We start from the raw sequence: 14088 nt of genomic DNA on the forward strand, positions 1-14088 counted from the left end.
CTTATTGTAAAGTGTTACCTTTTTTATGACTTTTATTCTACCAATTACCCATACAAACTCTATCCCCCTTCTAACTATCAAGGCTCCCAGCTATGGATTATCACAAGTTTCAGGGTTTTCATGCGATAATGATATTCCTAACAATATAAAAAAAAACCCTGCAACATATTGTATTAATTTCAAGTATATATCCTATTGCAACAAAATTGCAAAAAATGTAAAATAAGAAATGTAAAATGTAAAATAAAATGTTTTTTAGGATAATAGTTTCAAACAAAAACAATGTACAGAAACGAAACCAAGACTGATTTTGAGTTCAAATGACCTAAAGTAAGGTAAAACTTCTACGTAAAAAGGATTAAGATCATATTCCTAAAATAAAGAAAATAATAATAGACTTACAATGCTTAGTAAGACAAAAATATGATTAATTGCTCTAAAATGAGATAATTTCACTTGCTAATATTTTTGCTATTTGTTTTGCAATGTGCAAAATTGTACAGTTTACTATCTTTTTGCATTAAGGTATTTTTTTTTTTAATCACAAAAATATTCTGAAATTGTGATATTATTTAAAGCTCATGTCGCACACCACTAGATGAAAGAGCTTTCTTCTTTTAAAAAAATAGGATATGGATGAAAACATGGATGAAAAGAAGTAAACTGGGTTTATACATCCTGCAATGCAAACTTAAGATTAATACACATACATACATACATACAGCACATAGCTTCAGTATATATAAGTTGAGGACATATAGTTAAACAAGTATCTATATTAAGGAACATGAAGAAATGTTTTAAAAAAAATCATTGTTAACATAATTTAACACAAGTTGAATCCATCCTATATATACATCTATGAGTACATCTATATGAGGTCAAAATCTTCTGAGATTTCCACCAGGAAATCAGCATCTACCCCAAACGACAGGATACAGGCTCGTAAATATTATACATGCTTCATATTTACGATTCACAGGGCAGCTCGGACTGCTGTGGGAGAAAATGGGACTAAAGGACTAAAGATTGGATTATAGACGCCACACACTACAGGTTAATCTGAGAAAATCATTGTATAGGATCACACTGAAATGAGGAGACTCTTTGCGAGTGTTGTGAAGAGCAAATCGGCCCGATTATCCTGAGGTGGTCCAGGCATAAGCATACTTTGATCTTAAGCTCAAAAGCTAAAACTGAAAGTTTAGTGATGGTTTGGGCTTTTCTGACGTGCATATTCTCAAGAAGAAAGAAGAGAAAGGATTAAATCTGGAGGGTTACCTTTGCAATGCTAATGTCTTGGGCCACAATATACATGAAGCTGAGGTTGACTAGGTCAGCGCCGCTGCATATGCAGATGATCCTGCCCTCTAAGTCACTCTCAGTCTTCCCTGTGGCCTCCAGAGCTGAAAGAATCTTCGGATCCTGCAGGGATACGAAGCAGAAAGCTGAAAATATATCACACATTATCGCAGAGCATGCACACACAGACGCACGCACTGCAGTGTGCGCTGCAGGCTAGGTCATGGATGCATTGAAAGGACAATGATTTCCACACTCTGGGCCATAGCATAACACAACCCAAACAAAATACATTAGGAATCCTCTCTCTTATCACAGGGCCAAAAATGTTTGAACTTTTCTTCCAAGCTAATCTTTATGCATGAGATCCGATTCACAATTTTCCCGTGCGTTAAGAGCAGAACGGTCTGGCACATGTTAATGACTTTACCTTAGGCACGCTGGTGCTTCGTATGCTGTTGATCAAAGAGCACTCCAGAACCTGACCTTCCTATAGTATGAAGGATTAAAACATGAACACAGCATCTGTGACAAATCCCTCATGCACAAAAGCTGAGTCATCACCAGCACACTGCGAACACAGGCAGGGAGTTAACACACAAATTGCCTCGCTAATCCAAGTGACTATATGACGTTGATAGCTTTACTGTATTAGTCTCGCAGGAATAATCGTACCTTCCCTTCACTCTTCCACGTGATGAAGAATCCAAAGGCATCCACTCGGAAAAAGCAGTTCGATTCAAAGGCAAAGGGGTCCTAGAGGTGTAGAAGCAACACAGTAGAGCCATTAGAGATCAGGTAGATATGTAAATGCTTACAGGTATGGACTGATTGGGTCTTGTCACAAGAGGGTGTAAAACTGCCTCCTTACTGCTTTGGGTAGTGTACCTCTTGGTGAGAGGTCATTGACTGTTAGACATGTCTACCTCCACAATGTACTCAAAGACTAAATTTTACGTAGTTGACAGACCCAACAATTATTTGAATAATGTAATAAAAGAAGAAGTAGAAGCAAAAGAAGGACAACAATAATAAGCATTATTTGTTTGACATTTAACAAAACAGCATTCATAAAATTACATTTCACTCAGTGAAATAGTAGCTAACAGACTTACTAAATACAAGCAGTTAAGACATAAAATAAAGTGTTTTAGCTATTTATAAAAGTGAAATCAGAAGTAAAAAAGAGAATAAAGAGCAGAGATTTAGATGTTTGAGTGAAAGTAAACAGCCGTGATAGGATCGGTGAGGATTCAGAAGCTCCGCAATTAGAGTGGCTTTGCACTCGGGAGAATAAAATAGTGTATCTGACTGTGACACATTGATAGCACCAATGCACTTCAGGCAAAAACAAACAGATGTGCAGCGGATAGTTTGTGTCAGTCGGGTCTCTGTTTGTGCTGGTATCTTTTGCGTCCCATCATTAGTACATTTTCAGCTATAGATAATGTCTTAAAAATCGATTTTTGCCATTTCTGGATCAATTCAGAATCGTGTGAGTCGAAACCAAGACGCATTTTAGAGTCAAAAATGTCCCACCCCCCATAGAACATGATACTAGCTTCTGTCCTATGATTGTCAGTGTATTTACAGTGCATTAAATAGATGTTTTTTTTTTATTATAAAACTGTAAATCTACAGAGCATGGACTCCATGCCTGGTCATCTATGTAACTGGGCACTTTAACTGGCCCAGTAGCAGACCCCTGGCCTTTCTTTCAGTAAGAGTATTTTTGGACATTAAAAGGGACGCTGTGGAAAATTCCCTTTTAATAATAGTCTTAAATAAAACTTTTTTTTTATTTATGTTGTAATGAATGCTGTAGATAAGGCTGTTTTGTTTTGGGAAAAGCTAAACACCGTGATAAACATCAACATATTAAGATCCATCACAACTAATGCCTGCTTTAGAGTTCCGTGTAATTTATGAAAGCCACACAATGGACTTTCAGAGGAGATCCTCTAAAGCAAACAAGCACAGCTAAACATCCTTTTGTACATGAACGGAGAGACAGAACTCCCAGAGCGCTCGCTAAGGCCCATGGGAAATCCATACTTTGACAGCTTGAGCCAGGTCACTCACACATCCTACGTGAGAATAGAGCCTTCCAAAAAGAGTTCAGGCCAAGATAAACTTCCATGGCTTGACCAGGAATTCTCCAGAGGCTTTTGAGAACACAGATGTCCCCAGAATCTGACGACTTTCAAAGATGCAGAATCCTTGGAATGACTGCTTCCGACCAAAGGCAACATGAGCCATAGCATATGGTGTAAATATCCAAAACAAACACAGGAAAACCAAGGCTGCTGTTCTATAAATTTCTAAGGCTGAGCAATGACGACAGTAGAAATCTCAGGAGAATTAATTGACATACGCCTTCATTAACAGCTGGCTGTGCGTTTGACCAGAGTCAGACTCAGGCTGTTTGAAGGACAGGGGTGAAAAAATAAACAGGGCACTCGCTGCACGACATGGGGCCCAACCAGCTCCCAAAAAGCTATGATGTGGGGCGCTGAGTGTCCAGTAGTCTAAAGCGCTGCCACTATGATCAGGAGATCGCTGGTTCCAATCCTGTTCATGCAGCTTGCCATCAGCTGCCAGAGCCCTGAGAGAGTACAATTGGTCTTGTTCTCTCTGGGTGGGTTGATGGCGCTCATTCCCCTCATCACTCCTAGTGGGTGATGTTGATCAGCACAAGGCGTCTGTGAGCTGATGTATCAGAACCGTGTCACTGAGTTTTCCTCAACTCTCCAGTTTTCACTTAAACACTACTGTGCCTTGTCAAGAGTTAATTACTTGTGTGAGAGCATCTGTTTTGTTATGAAGAGTTTATATACAGTGAATAGTCATATTTGAGCAATGTCCTAATCCATATTATTACAAGAAATCCTCAACTAAGCAAGGTCAGTCAATAAAAAAAAAAAAAGTATGCACTTGCAAAGAGCATCAAACGTTATGATGAAACTGGCACTAATTAGGACCAACCCTGAAAAAGGAAGACCAAGAGTTACCTCTTTTGCACAGGATATGTCCATCCTAGTTACCAGCCTCAGAAACCACAGATAAGAGCACCTAAATGCTTCACACTAGTATTTTGCTTTGTTTATCATATTTAAGTTATATTTAAGTTCTGAATTAATTCAGTATTAATGTACAATTTAGGAAAACAAAAAACATTAAAAAAGGTGTGTCCAAACTGGTACTGTAGTTGTTAAATTTACAAATCTACAGGTTTAATTACATAAAAGAAAGTAAAGGTCTTCCTTACCTCATCGAATCTATCAAAATATGCTCCCTCCTGCAGACAGTCCGGCACTGCCCGCTGCCAGTTAAACTCATATGCTTTCGCCATTTATCCTACAAGACAGAGACATTGACATTACATACTGTCATTGACAGTAACAGACAATGGTACTGTCAACAGTACAAACAATATTTATACACCTGCCTGAACACATAATCAGAAAATATGACAGGAGACAAAGAATCTGTAATTACAGTCAAGTAGAGCTGGGCGATATGGGAAAAAATCTTATCACGATATAGTTTTCCATATCAGTCGATATCGATATGTATCACGATATAAATCAAATCACTTTGTGTCACACAGAGAATAAGGGAGTGATGGAAGTTTTATCACAATATTTTTTTCTGTATCTCCATAATTATTAGGGCTGGCCCGAATAGCATTTTTTGAGCTCCGGATATTTGGCAGTAATTGGTAGCGAATATTCCAATATTAGTTTTAAAAAAAAAACAAATTAATCATGAACGCGAGCCAGAACCCGAGCTTGAACGTCAGCCTGACTCAGGCGCTGCATGAACTCGGGCTTTTTTCCAATTTTTTCCAATTTTCCATGACTGAAAAAAAAACTTGGGCTATAAGCTCAATATTAAATATTTCGTTTGTTTAGAAATTATTTTATATTCTTAAACCATGTTAAATTATATTAGATTAGTAGGGCTGGCCCGAATAGCGTTTTTTGAGCTCAGAATATTGGGCACTGATTGGCAGCCAATATTGGAATATTTGTTTTTAAAAAGACGGATTAAAAACTGATTAAAGTAAAACAAAAATTGCAACTCGGCCCCTTTAATTCACCACAAAGTTTTCCAAGACCCAGCCGGAAAAAAAAAGATTTCCCACCTTTTCCTCAGCTGGGTCGGGCTCAAAAAATGATTTGTGATAGGCTGTTTTTTGGTTTGTTTGTTTAAGCACTTAGGCTTTTGTACTGCTGCAGTGCAATATTTAGATTTTATATTCTGAAATTCGTTAGGTTTTATTTCTTTTAGCATTTTGAACTTTTTTTCCAATTTCAAATTTATTTTTTTCTGTTCGTTATGTTCTATCGGTCCTTGCGTTTTTTGTAGTTGAAGTTGAATTTAATATTGAAGTTCAATATTTCTAATTTATATTTTGAAATTCGTTAGATTATATTTATTATTGTATTTTGAGCTCACTTTAGTTGGTTATTTTCCAAATTCATATCTATTTTTCTGTTATTATTAAATGTTATTAGCTTATTAGCTTAGCTTGTCATTTAGCATACAGAACTTCTCACGGATTTTTAATGAATGTTGATTTATTAATTTAAAAGCTCTTATTAAAAGTATTTTAAGCCAGACAGACACTGTGTGATTTTTTAATGAGTTTATCTGCACTTTTAAATGGTTTGTCCTGTAGGAAACGCACACGATTTGTATGCTGACACTGTTGTCTGACTGAGGAGCTGCTTTCCGTCAAATGCAGCCTGTAGGCAGGAAAAAATCCAGCCAGAACCGACCATATCATGAGCCAGTTTTAAAGCCAGTAATTTAGTAGAGCATTAAACTACAAATCTGAGATGTACCTGCTGTACTTCTTAATCTCTGCCCCCAAAACGGTCCATTAACTTGCTTGACAGACGCGTCAAATCCCCCGCGAGCACGCGCGGCGCACAGCGCACCGATTAATTCATGCGTTGAGCTTTAAACGCGCAGCTGAGCTGTAATTGGGGAAATATCACAAACATCACAGTGTGATTTGTTACATTAAAAAAAAGACCATTTTCTTCCGCCTAATCTGAGAGGAAAGCGGTGTTCTCGACCGGCCCGAGTTCATGCAGCGCCTGAGTCAGGCTGGCGTTCAAGCTCGGGTTCGGGCTCGCGTTCAGGCAGATAATCTAAATGATAAATGATTTTGTGTTTTTGCACTTGGGCCATAAGCTCAATATTAAAAAGTTCGTTTGTTTAGAAATTATTTTATATCCTTAAACCATGTTAAATTATATTAGATTAGAGGAAAGTCATTTAGACATCATTCTTAAGGTGTTTTTGTCCTGTTACCGCTCCGCAAAAAAACCTCTTCCTTTAATCCGCGCCCCACATACACATTTTTGCAGCACCTGCCCCGAGGTCCTAATATAAATTGAATTAATTACATTTAGTGCTTAAAATTTACTTAAAATTTATTTAAAACGTGCTGAACAGTGCGGCCGTTTATTCCCAAAGTACAAACACTATGGTTGTTTGCGTGTGTCGGGCCATACTCCACTATTCTTTAGGGTTTTTTGTTGCATGCATGAGAATAACTATTACAATTTTCTTAACTATTTATTAATTTGCTCCAGCGTCTTCTGGATTGATTACACGTTGTGTTTTCGTTGTTTGCCGCGCCACTTAGACGGAAATGGAAATGAATGTTTATCGAATTCTATTGCACAGGCTTATCATCGTCATCGAGGGAAAAATTATCGCGAAACAAATCGATATCGTTATATCGCCCAGCACTACAGTCAAGTTTGGGCACCCCTAATAATCTTAATCATTTTTAGTTCCAAATATTTGGGTGTTTGCAACAGCCATTTCAGTTTGATATATCTAATAACTGATGGACACAGTAATATTTCAGGATTGAAATGAGGTTTATTGTACTAACAGAAAATGTGCAATATGCATTAAACCAAAATTTGACCGGTGCAAAAGTATGGGCACCCTTATCATTTTATTGATTTGAATACTCCTAACTACTTTTTACTGACTTACTGAAGCACAAAATTGGTTTGGTAACCTCATTGAGCTTTGAACTTCATAGCCAGGTGTATCCAATCATGAGAAAAGGTATTTAAGATGGCCAATTGCAAGTTGTTCTGCTATTTGAATCTCCTCTGAAGAGTGGTATCATACTGCCCAGTGCCCATACTTTTGCACCGGTCAAATTTTGGTTTAATGCATATTGCACATTTTCTGCTAGTACAATAAACCTAATTTCAATCCTGAAATATTACTGTGTCCATCAGTTATTAGATATATCATACTGAAATGGCTGTTGCAAACACCCAAATATTTGGTACTAAAAATGATTAAGATTAATAGGGGTGCCCAAACTTTTTCATATGACTGTATATGCAACAAATGGGAGGTAGTTAAAGTGGTCAGTTGGCCTGATTGTATCCAAAAAGCTTCTATTCAGGGTGTTTATGTACTATTGATTTTTTTTAATATACTGAACATTTCAAACTTGGATCACTTTCAATAGAGCAGGCGAGAGAACTCAACATACCTGTGGTTCTGTAGAACTATTGCTGAAGCTACTGTATGATGAACCAAAAAAACACAAATGCTTTTCAACGCCTTTATAAATTGGGGTTTTCTGCTGTTTGAGCTGACTGCTGTTGTGTGAACACAGTGTGTGCAGCCGTATAAGTGTGTGTGTGTGTGTGTCTTTCTGTGAGTGACACCCACTCTCATCTCAGAGAGCACATATGTGCCCTGCATGCAGAGCTACTGTGGTGTAAACCTAATACCCCCCTGGGAGACACTGTGCTGTGTATTGCGTATAAAGGCCTATATGGTAGATGTCACATGAAGTTACAGGCTGGCCAGATGATGATGGATTGTTTTCTACAAAACACATATGGCCAAAAATATGTTTCATTGAGGTTCTATTATCAATAATGTGAGTCTCTTTATTGAATCCTGAGGAATCAAGAGAAAACATTTCAGAGTAAATGCAAGATAAATCAAACTGCAACTGAAGCCTCTAATTATTCTCTGTTTACTGGTGCAGCAGAAGAAATCTTTTCACCAGAAAAATATTAAAATGTAAATGCTGTCTTAGGTTTAATTATCCAGTTTTTCATTTTATCTCTGTTGTAGGACCAATACTGCAGTATTTATACAATTTTATGTTTATAGAATATTAGAGTCTTGGTAAAATACTGTTTACAAAATAGACTGAATGCATGAAACTGTAAAATTAATCCTAAACAAAACTTTAATATTTATTTTGTTGCAGTAGAAAATTCTTGAAATCTATGTACAAAAAAACAATATTTTGTCATATTGCCAAGAATATGGTTATGCAATGATATCTTGATATATTGTGATATTATTTTAGAAAATAATGCCCGCCCGTACTGGATTAGGGTAGCAGTAGACTAAAATTTTAAACTGTGAGTGGGATACTATGTTAAAGTCACTATAGGAAAACGTTTGCAAAACATTTCCCATGTTTTACATTTTCGTGTATTTTTTTTTTTATTATTAAGACTAAGACACTGTTGCAGTCAGAAAAGTACATATAAAACAGTGACTTTTGTTCTGCAGAGGGGGAGAAACATTACTTTATAACTTGCATTCCTAATCCCAAGTTAATCCCATGTGATTATTTTTATTATACCACTTTAGAATTTATTACTCATCATAACATAGTACAGCATCCAGTCCCCAACACGAAAGCAGTGTAGAGAAACTTAAACATGAGTAAACAGAAGAGCTTATGTACGATAATGCTTAATTAATCATAAACCAAAGTAAAGTAGGTTTTGAGACATAGCTAATGGTTAAAAAAGGAACGGCAGAATCATGCAGTAACTAGCCATTTATACAAAACATACCAGCTTTTAGAATTTATCAATTTATTAGCTAATCACAATTGAATAATTGGGCTGAAAACTGGTCGATACTGATATATAGCAAAATAATTCTTCATAGGATAGCAGTGTTAGTTAAAAATGTCATTTTAGTTTGTTTTTTTTCATGATTACTGACCCTTACATTTAAAACCAACAAGCACATAAAGTTGTTAGTACCCTACATCAACAAAACATCTAAAACATCTAAACGCAAAAAGCTTTCCAGACACATTCACATTAAGTCGAAACTCGAAAGGACCAGAACTGATAACGCTTAAGCTTGCATATCTTGCTCTCATTGGCTAAACCCCAAGAAATACCATAAACATAGGCTGGCTTTTACAAAACTCACAGTTTGCCCAAAATTCTTGTGGCCTAAGGCAAGACTTCTGCACTCTCTCTCTGTGTTTGTGGTCATTTAGAGGCAACAGAACGCTTTATCAAAGCAGAACGGGCCAACCAGGGTCAATTACAAACATTTCAACCTGCCACGGTCGTCAAACTGCATAGTATTAGAGAGTCAAGCTGATCCAAATGTAACATGAAGTATGCTGTTCACTCATGCCCGAGTTATTCAAGCCCTCCAAGATACTGAATTAAGCTCTCAATAATGCATGCTGACCCTGCAGCAGCCGCAGCTTGCTCTTGAGGAGCTCCACAGGAAAAGAAATCACGGATTAAACCTGCAGCACATTTGCTTCCATCTCTCTCTATCACACACATTTTCTCACACCGCAGCAACGTGCTGCAGTCATGCGAGTGACCTGCTTCTCCACAGCTTTAACTCGAAAACACAGTGGAACACAATCAGGATCCCTCCCTGACTGGGTGGAGCACTCTGAGGTGAGAGGCTGACACAATGTCAATAGTGACTACCTGCGTTTATCTGATTTTAGAGCATTAACGCCCACAATACTGGACTTATTACACTTCTTATAGGAGTGCTATTAGTTTAAGCAAACACACACATTGCCACAGAAGCATTTTAATAAAATATGAATATTATTCAGTTCTTTTGCAACATGGGTGCTCATATTTGTTCCTGAAGATCTACGACTCTGGAGAGTTCAGAACCAACACACCACACAATAAACATTTAGATGTTCTTGAAGACTCCAGGGGAGGAGCTACAGTAAACTCTGCAGGGTGGTTGGCCTCCAGGGTCAGGATCAACCACCCCTGGCCTACAGCCCAGCCAGTGGTCAATGATTTCAAGAACGATAGTCAGAGGTAGAGTACCAGTCAAAAGTTTGGACACACATTCTTCTCATTTAAAGTTTTTTATTTTTTTTCTACATTGTAAATTAATACTGAAGTCATCCAGACTAAGAAGGAACACATTAGTAATCATGTAGTGAATTTAAAAGTGTTAAACAAATCAAAATACTCTGAACTCTGAGCTTTTAGGTGGGTCTCTGGGGTGCTGTTAACTTCTAATTAACTTATCCTCTACAACTCTTGGGCCCAACCCCATTCATTTTTGTATCCTTCCTCTAAGAATTGGGGGAACCTTTTTAGCACCTGATACAGATATAACTATAGTTAACAGTGGAGTGCTAAAGTTCAGCAACCTAGCTGCTGGTTAACTAGTTAACTTTAGGGCATCATATGTCTTCGAAAAAAGGGGGCAGTTCATTCCTTAACCTCTTTGTGATAAAGAGCTGAAATTAGCTTTTTATTTAATTTAATTTTTCCGTTCCACCTTAAATGCTGCAGTCTGTGTGCTCTTTTCCACCATTTAAGGTGGAACAGGATCCGTAGCTAGTTAGCCACTAAGACAAACTACTATCATTTTTATGCTTGTTATGAAGAAAAAGGCCATGAAGAATTTAATCTATAATCATGATTTTTAACAAGGAAAATATTGACATTTGTGGGGGGGTTTTTTTAGGTCCCTTGTGCCGCCATATTGCCTGTGATTCCTTCTAGCCATCTGTTTGGGTTGTGCCTCTAAAAACTCTGTTAAGAGGGTCATTGACCCATTACACTTACCCATACCCCTGCAAAGCTGTCATCTAAGCAAGAGGTGCCTACTTTAAAAAATCTAAAATTGTTTGTTCTTTTTTGTTTACAAAATATTTTTCTTCATAGTTTGGATGACTTTAGTATTAAATTACAATGCAGAAAATTAAAAAATACTGACAAAACCACTGAATTTAAGGTCTGTACGCACTTCTGACTGGTACTGTACATGCAAAAAAAAAAAACTGAAGTCAAATCAGCAATGGAACACAGCACAGTTCTGCCGAGGCCTGACTGACCTGCCTCTTCTGATAACAGGACAGGAAACATTTGCATATCAGGGGTTCCTCTCTGAGTGATGGCTGGAGCTGCTCTGCTGAGTTCAGTTGGAAGAAGGCGGCCTCAGACAGGCAGATAGACAGAAAACTGCAGAGAAAAACCTATTTATTTACAGTGGTTCAAAAACTTTTTAGACCATATACCACCAATGACCAAACTAAAACTTCTAACTACAACCTACAAGCCACTTCACAGACACACATGGTTATAGAAAGTAAGATCAGTGATCCAACATATTCATGTAGTTTTCGTCATCTTTTGCTGATTGTTCTTTAACTGTTGTGTATATATTGCCCGCTTGGTAGTCTGTAAATTATTATGAATAGGCAAGTTGTTTGGTTATTAGTTATTTCTGGTTAATACAGTATTCCTACTTCCTACTGAGATATCTTAGAAGGATATAGACAAAGGCAAACAAAGCTGTTAATTGTAATGAACTGTTGTATACTGTTAGTGACTGTTGGTTGATTTTAGTTAAATATATCATATAGCAGACGAACACAATGATATTTGTGAAGTAAAATGAAGTACAGTATTTGCAGTAAGTGTGCAATAATTAGGCAGGTGCATACATTTGGGCACCCTTGTCGTTTTATTACCTTTATCAGTAATTATTGGAAAACAAAATTTGTTTGGTAGGCTCGTTGAACCTTGAGGGGTAAATCCAAATATGAGAAAGGGTTAGGATGGCCAATTGCAAGTTTTTCACCTCTTTGCATCTTCTCTAAAGAGTGGTAACATGGGGGCCTCAAAACAACTTTCAAATGACCTGAAAACAAAGATTGTTCAACATCCTGGTTTAGACTAAATAAAAGCTATAAATAAATAAATAAAAGCTAAAGCTATCTCAGAGATTTCAGCTGTCAGTTTCCACTGTGAGGAACATAGTGAAGAAATTGAAGACCAGACCAAGAAAAATCTCAGATAAGCAAAGGCGAAGGATGGTGAGAACAGTCCTAGTCAGACCACAGACCCGCTCAAAATACCTACATCATCTTGCTGTTTGTCTTCCAAGACAAACACTTGCTACCCACAGTAAAATCCGGTGGTGGTTCCATCTTTCTGTGGGGCTGTGTGGTCAGTGCAGCGACTGGGAATCTCGTTAAAGCTGAGGGTTGCCTGGATTCCAGTTAATATCTGCAGATTCTTGAAAACCAATGTTCAAGAATCTGGATACTTTAACAAGACAACAACCCTAAACCACTTCTCAAAATCTACTAAAGCATTCATGCAGAGGAACAAGTACAAAATTCTGGAATGACCATCTCAGTCCCCAGACCTGAATGATAATGAAAATCTGTGGTGTGATTTAAAGCGGGCTCAGAAACCATCAAACCTGACTGAACTAAATGGTCTAAAATACCTTCAACCAGAAGCCAGACACTCATTGGAAGCTATAGGAAACATTTATAGGCTGTTATTTCTACAAAAAGAGGATCTTCCAAATTGTGATGTCAATTTCTGTTTGGTTTTGTGCACACTTTCTGTAAATCGTATAACTTTTATTCCTAAAATATCACTGTGTTCATCTGTTTTATGATATATTGTATAATTGAATTAACAATGATTTTAACAGGAAAATCATGAAAATTATCAGGGGTACCCAAACTTTTTCATACCACTGTAGGCTTACACACAGGTATTAAAACACAAACAAATTTAATGTTATGAAAAATACTGGTGAAAAATCTTTTAGTCTTTATATATTTTAATATTAGCAGATTTTTTTTCTGAGGTACAGTTTCTGAGAACTACTGTTTCAAAGGGGTTTGAAAGTCAGACCCCATACAAAAAACCCACATAGAGAGGCAACACTGTCAGCACTGTCTTTACCAGTAAAATAAAGGCAGCTTCAGCCTTTTTTTTACTCTTTTAGCTAGTCTCTGTCCCTCAGCATGAAAATAACTTAATGAAAACATGCAGCCCTAGGCAATAGCAAACTGTAGCTCACTGCGCATGCTCAGTAAAGTTCCTACACACAGTCCACCACACATCTATAGTTCCATACAAAATACACAGACAGCAACTTAATCTTACCACACTACTGACACTACAGACAATACAGACAAACTATAAAACTAAAGTTCCTCCGCTCCTGTAAACTTTCCTACAGCTCCAGTCTGAGTGAGAACAGCAGGCTGGAACTGTCTGACAGCCCTCATACCCCAGTATGGAGCTCCCAGATAAAAAAACAGACGAGTGTGAACATTAATCCTGGTGAAACAGTAACAGAGAGAGTTGTGTAGGTGAAGCGCACTCACCCGCTGCGCCGCTGCCTCGGAGGGAAAGTGTACATGTGGGACAGTGGTGCTGGAGTGTGTGTGAGCGCGCGTGTGTGTGTGTGTGTGAGTTTGTGTGTGTATGTGAGTGTGTATGCGCACCGCCTGATTCCAAACAGGCTGAAAACAGCGCCCCCAAGGACAAGCAGCGCAGCATTCCCCCTCAACAAACCACCTAACTCTACTAACTAGAGTGCTTAGTTCATACATTATACCTAAAAAAAACCCTAGACCTTCTTTTATTTTTTGTTTATATATATATATATATATATATATATATATATATATATATATATATATATATATATATA

At 37.4% G+C, this 14088-nt stretch overlaps 1 protein-coding gene across 5 annotated transcripts in view; it reads right to left on the reverse strand.

Annotated features, from left to right (window-relative positions):
- LOC103033015 (1-phosphatidylinositol 4,5-bisphosphate phosphodiesterase beta-4) overlaps positions 1–13848 on the reverse strand; it is a 57691-nt gene extending 43843 nt beyond the window's left edge. For 4 of the 5 annotated variants that reach the window (XR_002650360.2, XM_022673055.2, XM_007257438.4 and 1 more), the window contains exons 1-6: positions 13760–13848; positions 11459–11585; positions 4571–4659; positions 1978–2058; positions 1733–1792; positions 1282–1425 (exon numbers count right to left, since the gene is read on the reverse strand). Coding sequence is in view for 4 of the 5 variants with exons in the window: in XM_022673055.2 (XP_022528776.2) it covers positions 1282–1425; positions 1733–1792; positions 1978–2058; positions 4571–4654 (369 nt within the window). In the remaining variant the exon portion in view is untranslated. The remainder of the gene's footprint in view (positions 1–1281; positions 1426–1732; positions 1793–1977; positions 2059–4570; positions 4660–11458; positions 11586–13759) is intronic. The other variant, XM_022673054.2, reaches the window with a different exon arrangement.
- Positions 13849–14088: the final 240 nt, after the last annotated feature.

This window comes from Astyanax mexicanus, chromosome 14 (genome assembly GCF_023375975.1).
Source record: "Astyanax mexicanus isolate ESR-SI-001 chromosome 14, AstMex3_surface, whole genome shotgun sequence".
Lineage (NCBI taxonomy): Eukaryota > Metazoa > Chordata > Actinopteri > Characiformes > Acestrorhamphidae > Astyanax > Astyanax mexicanus.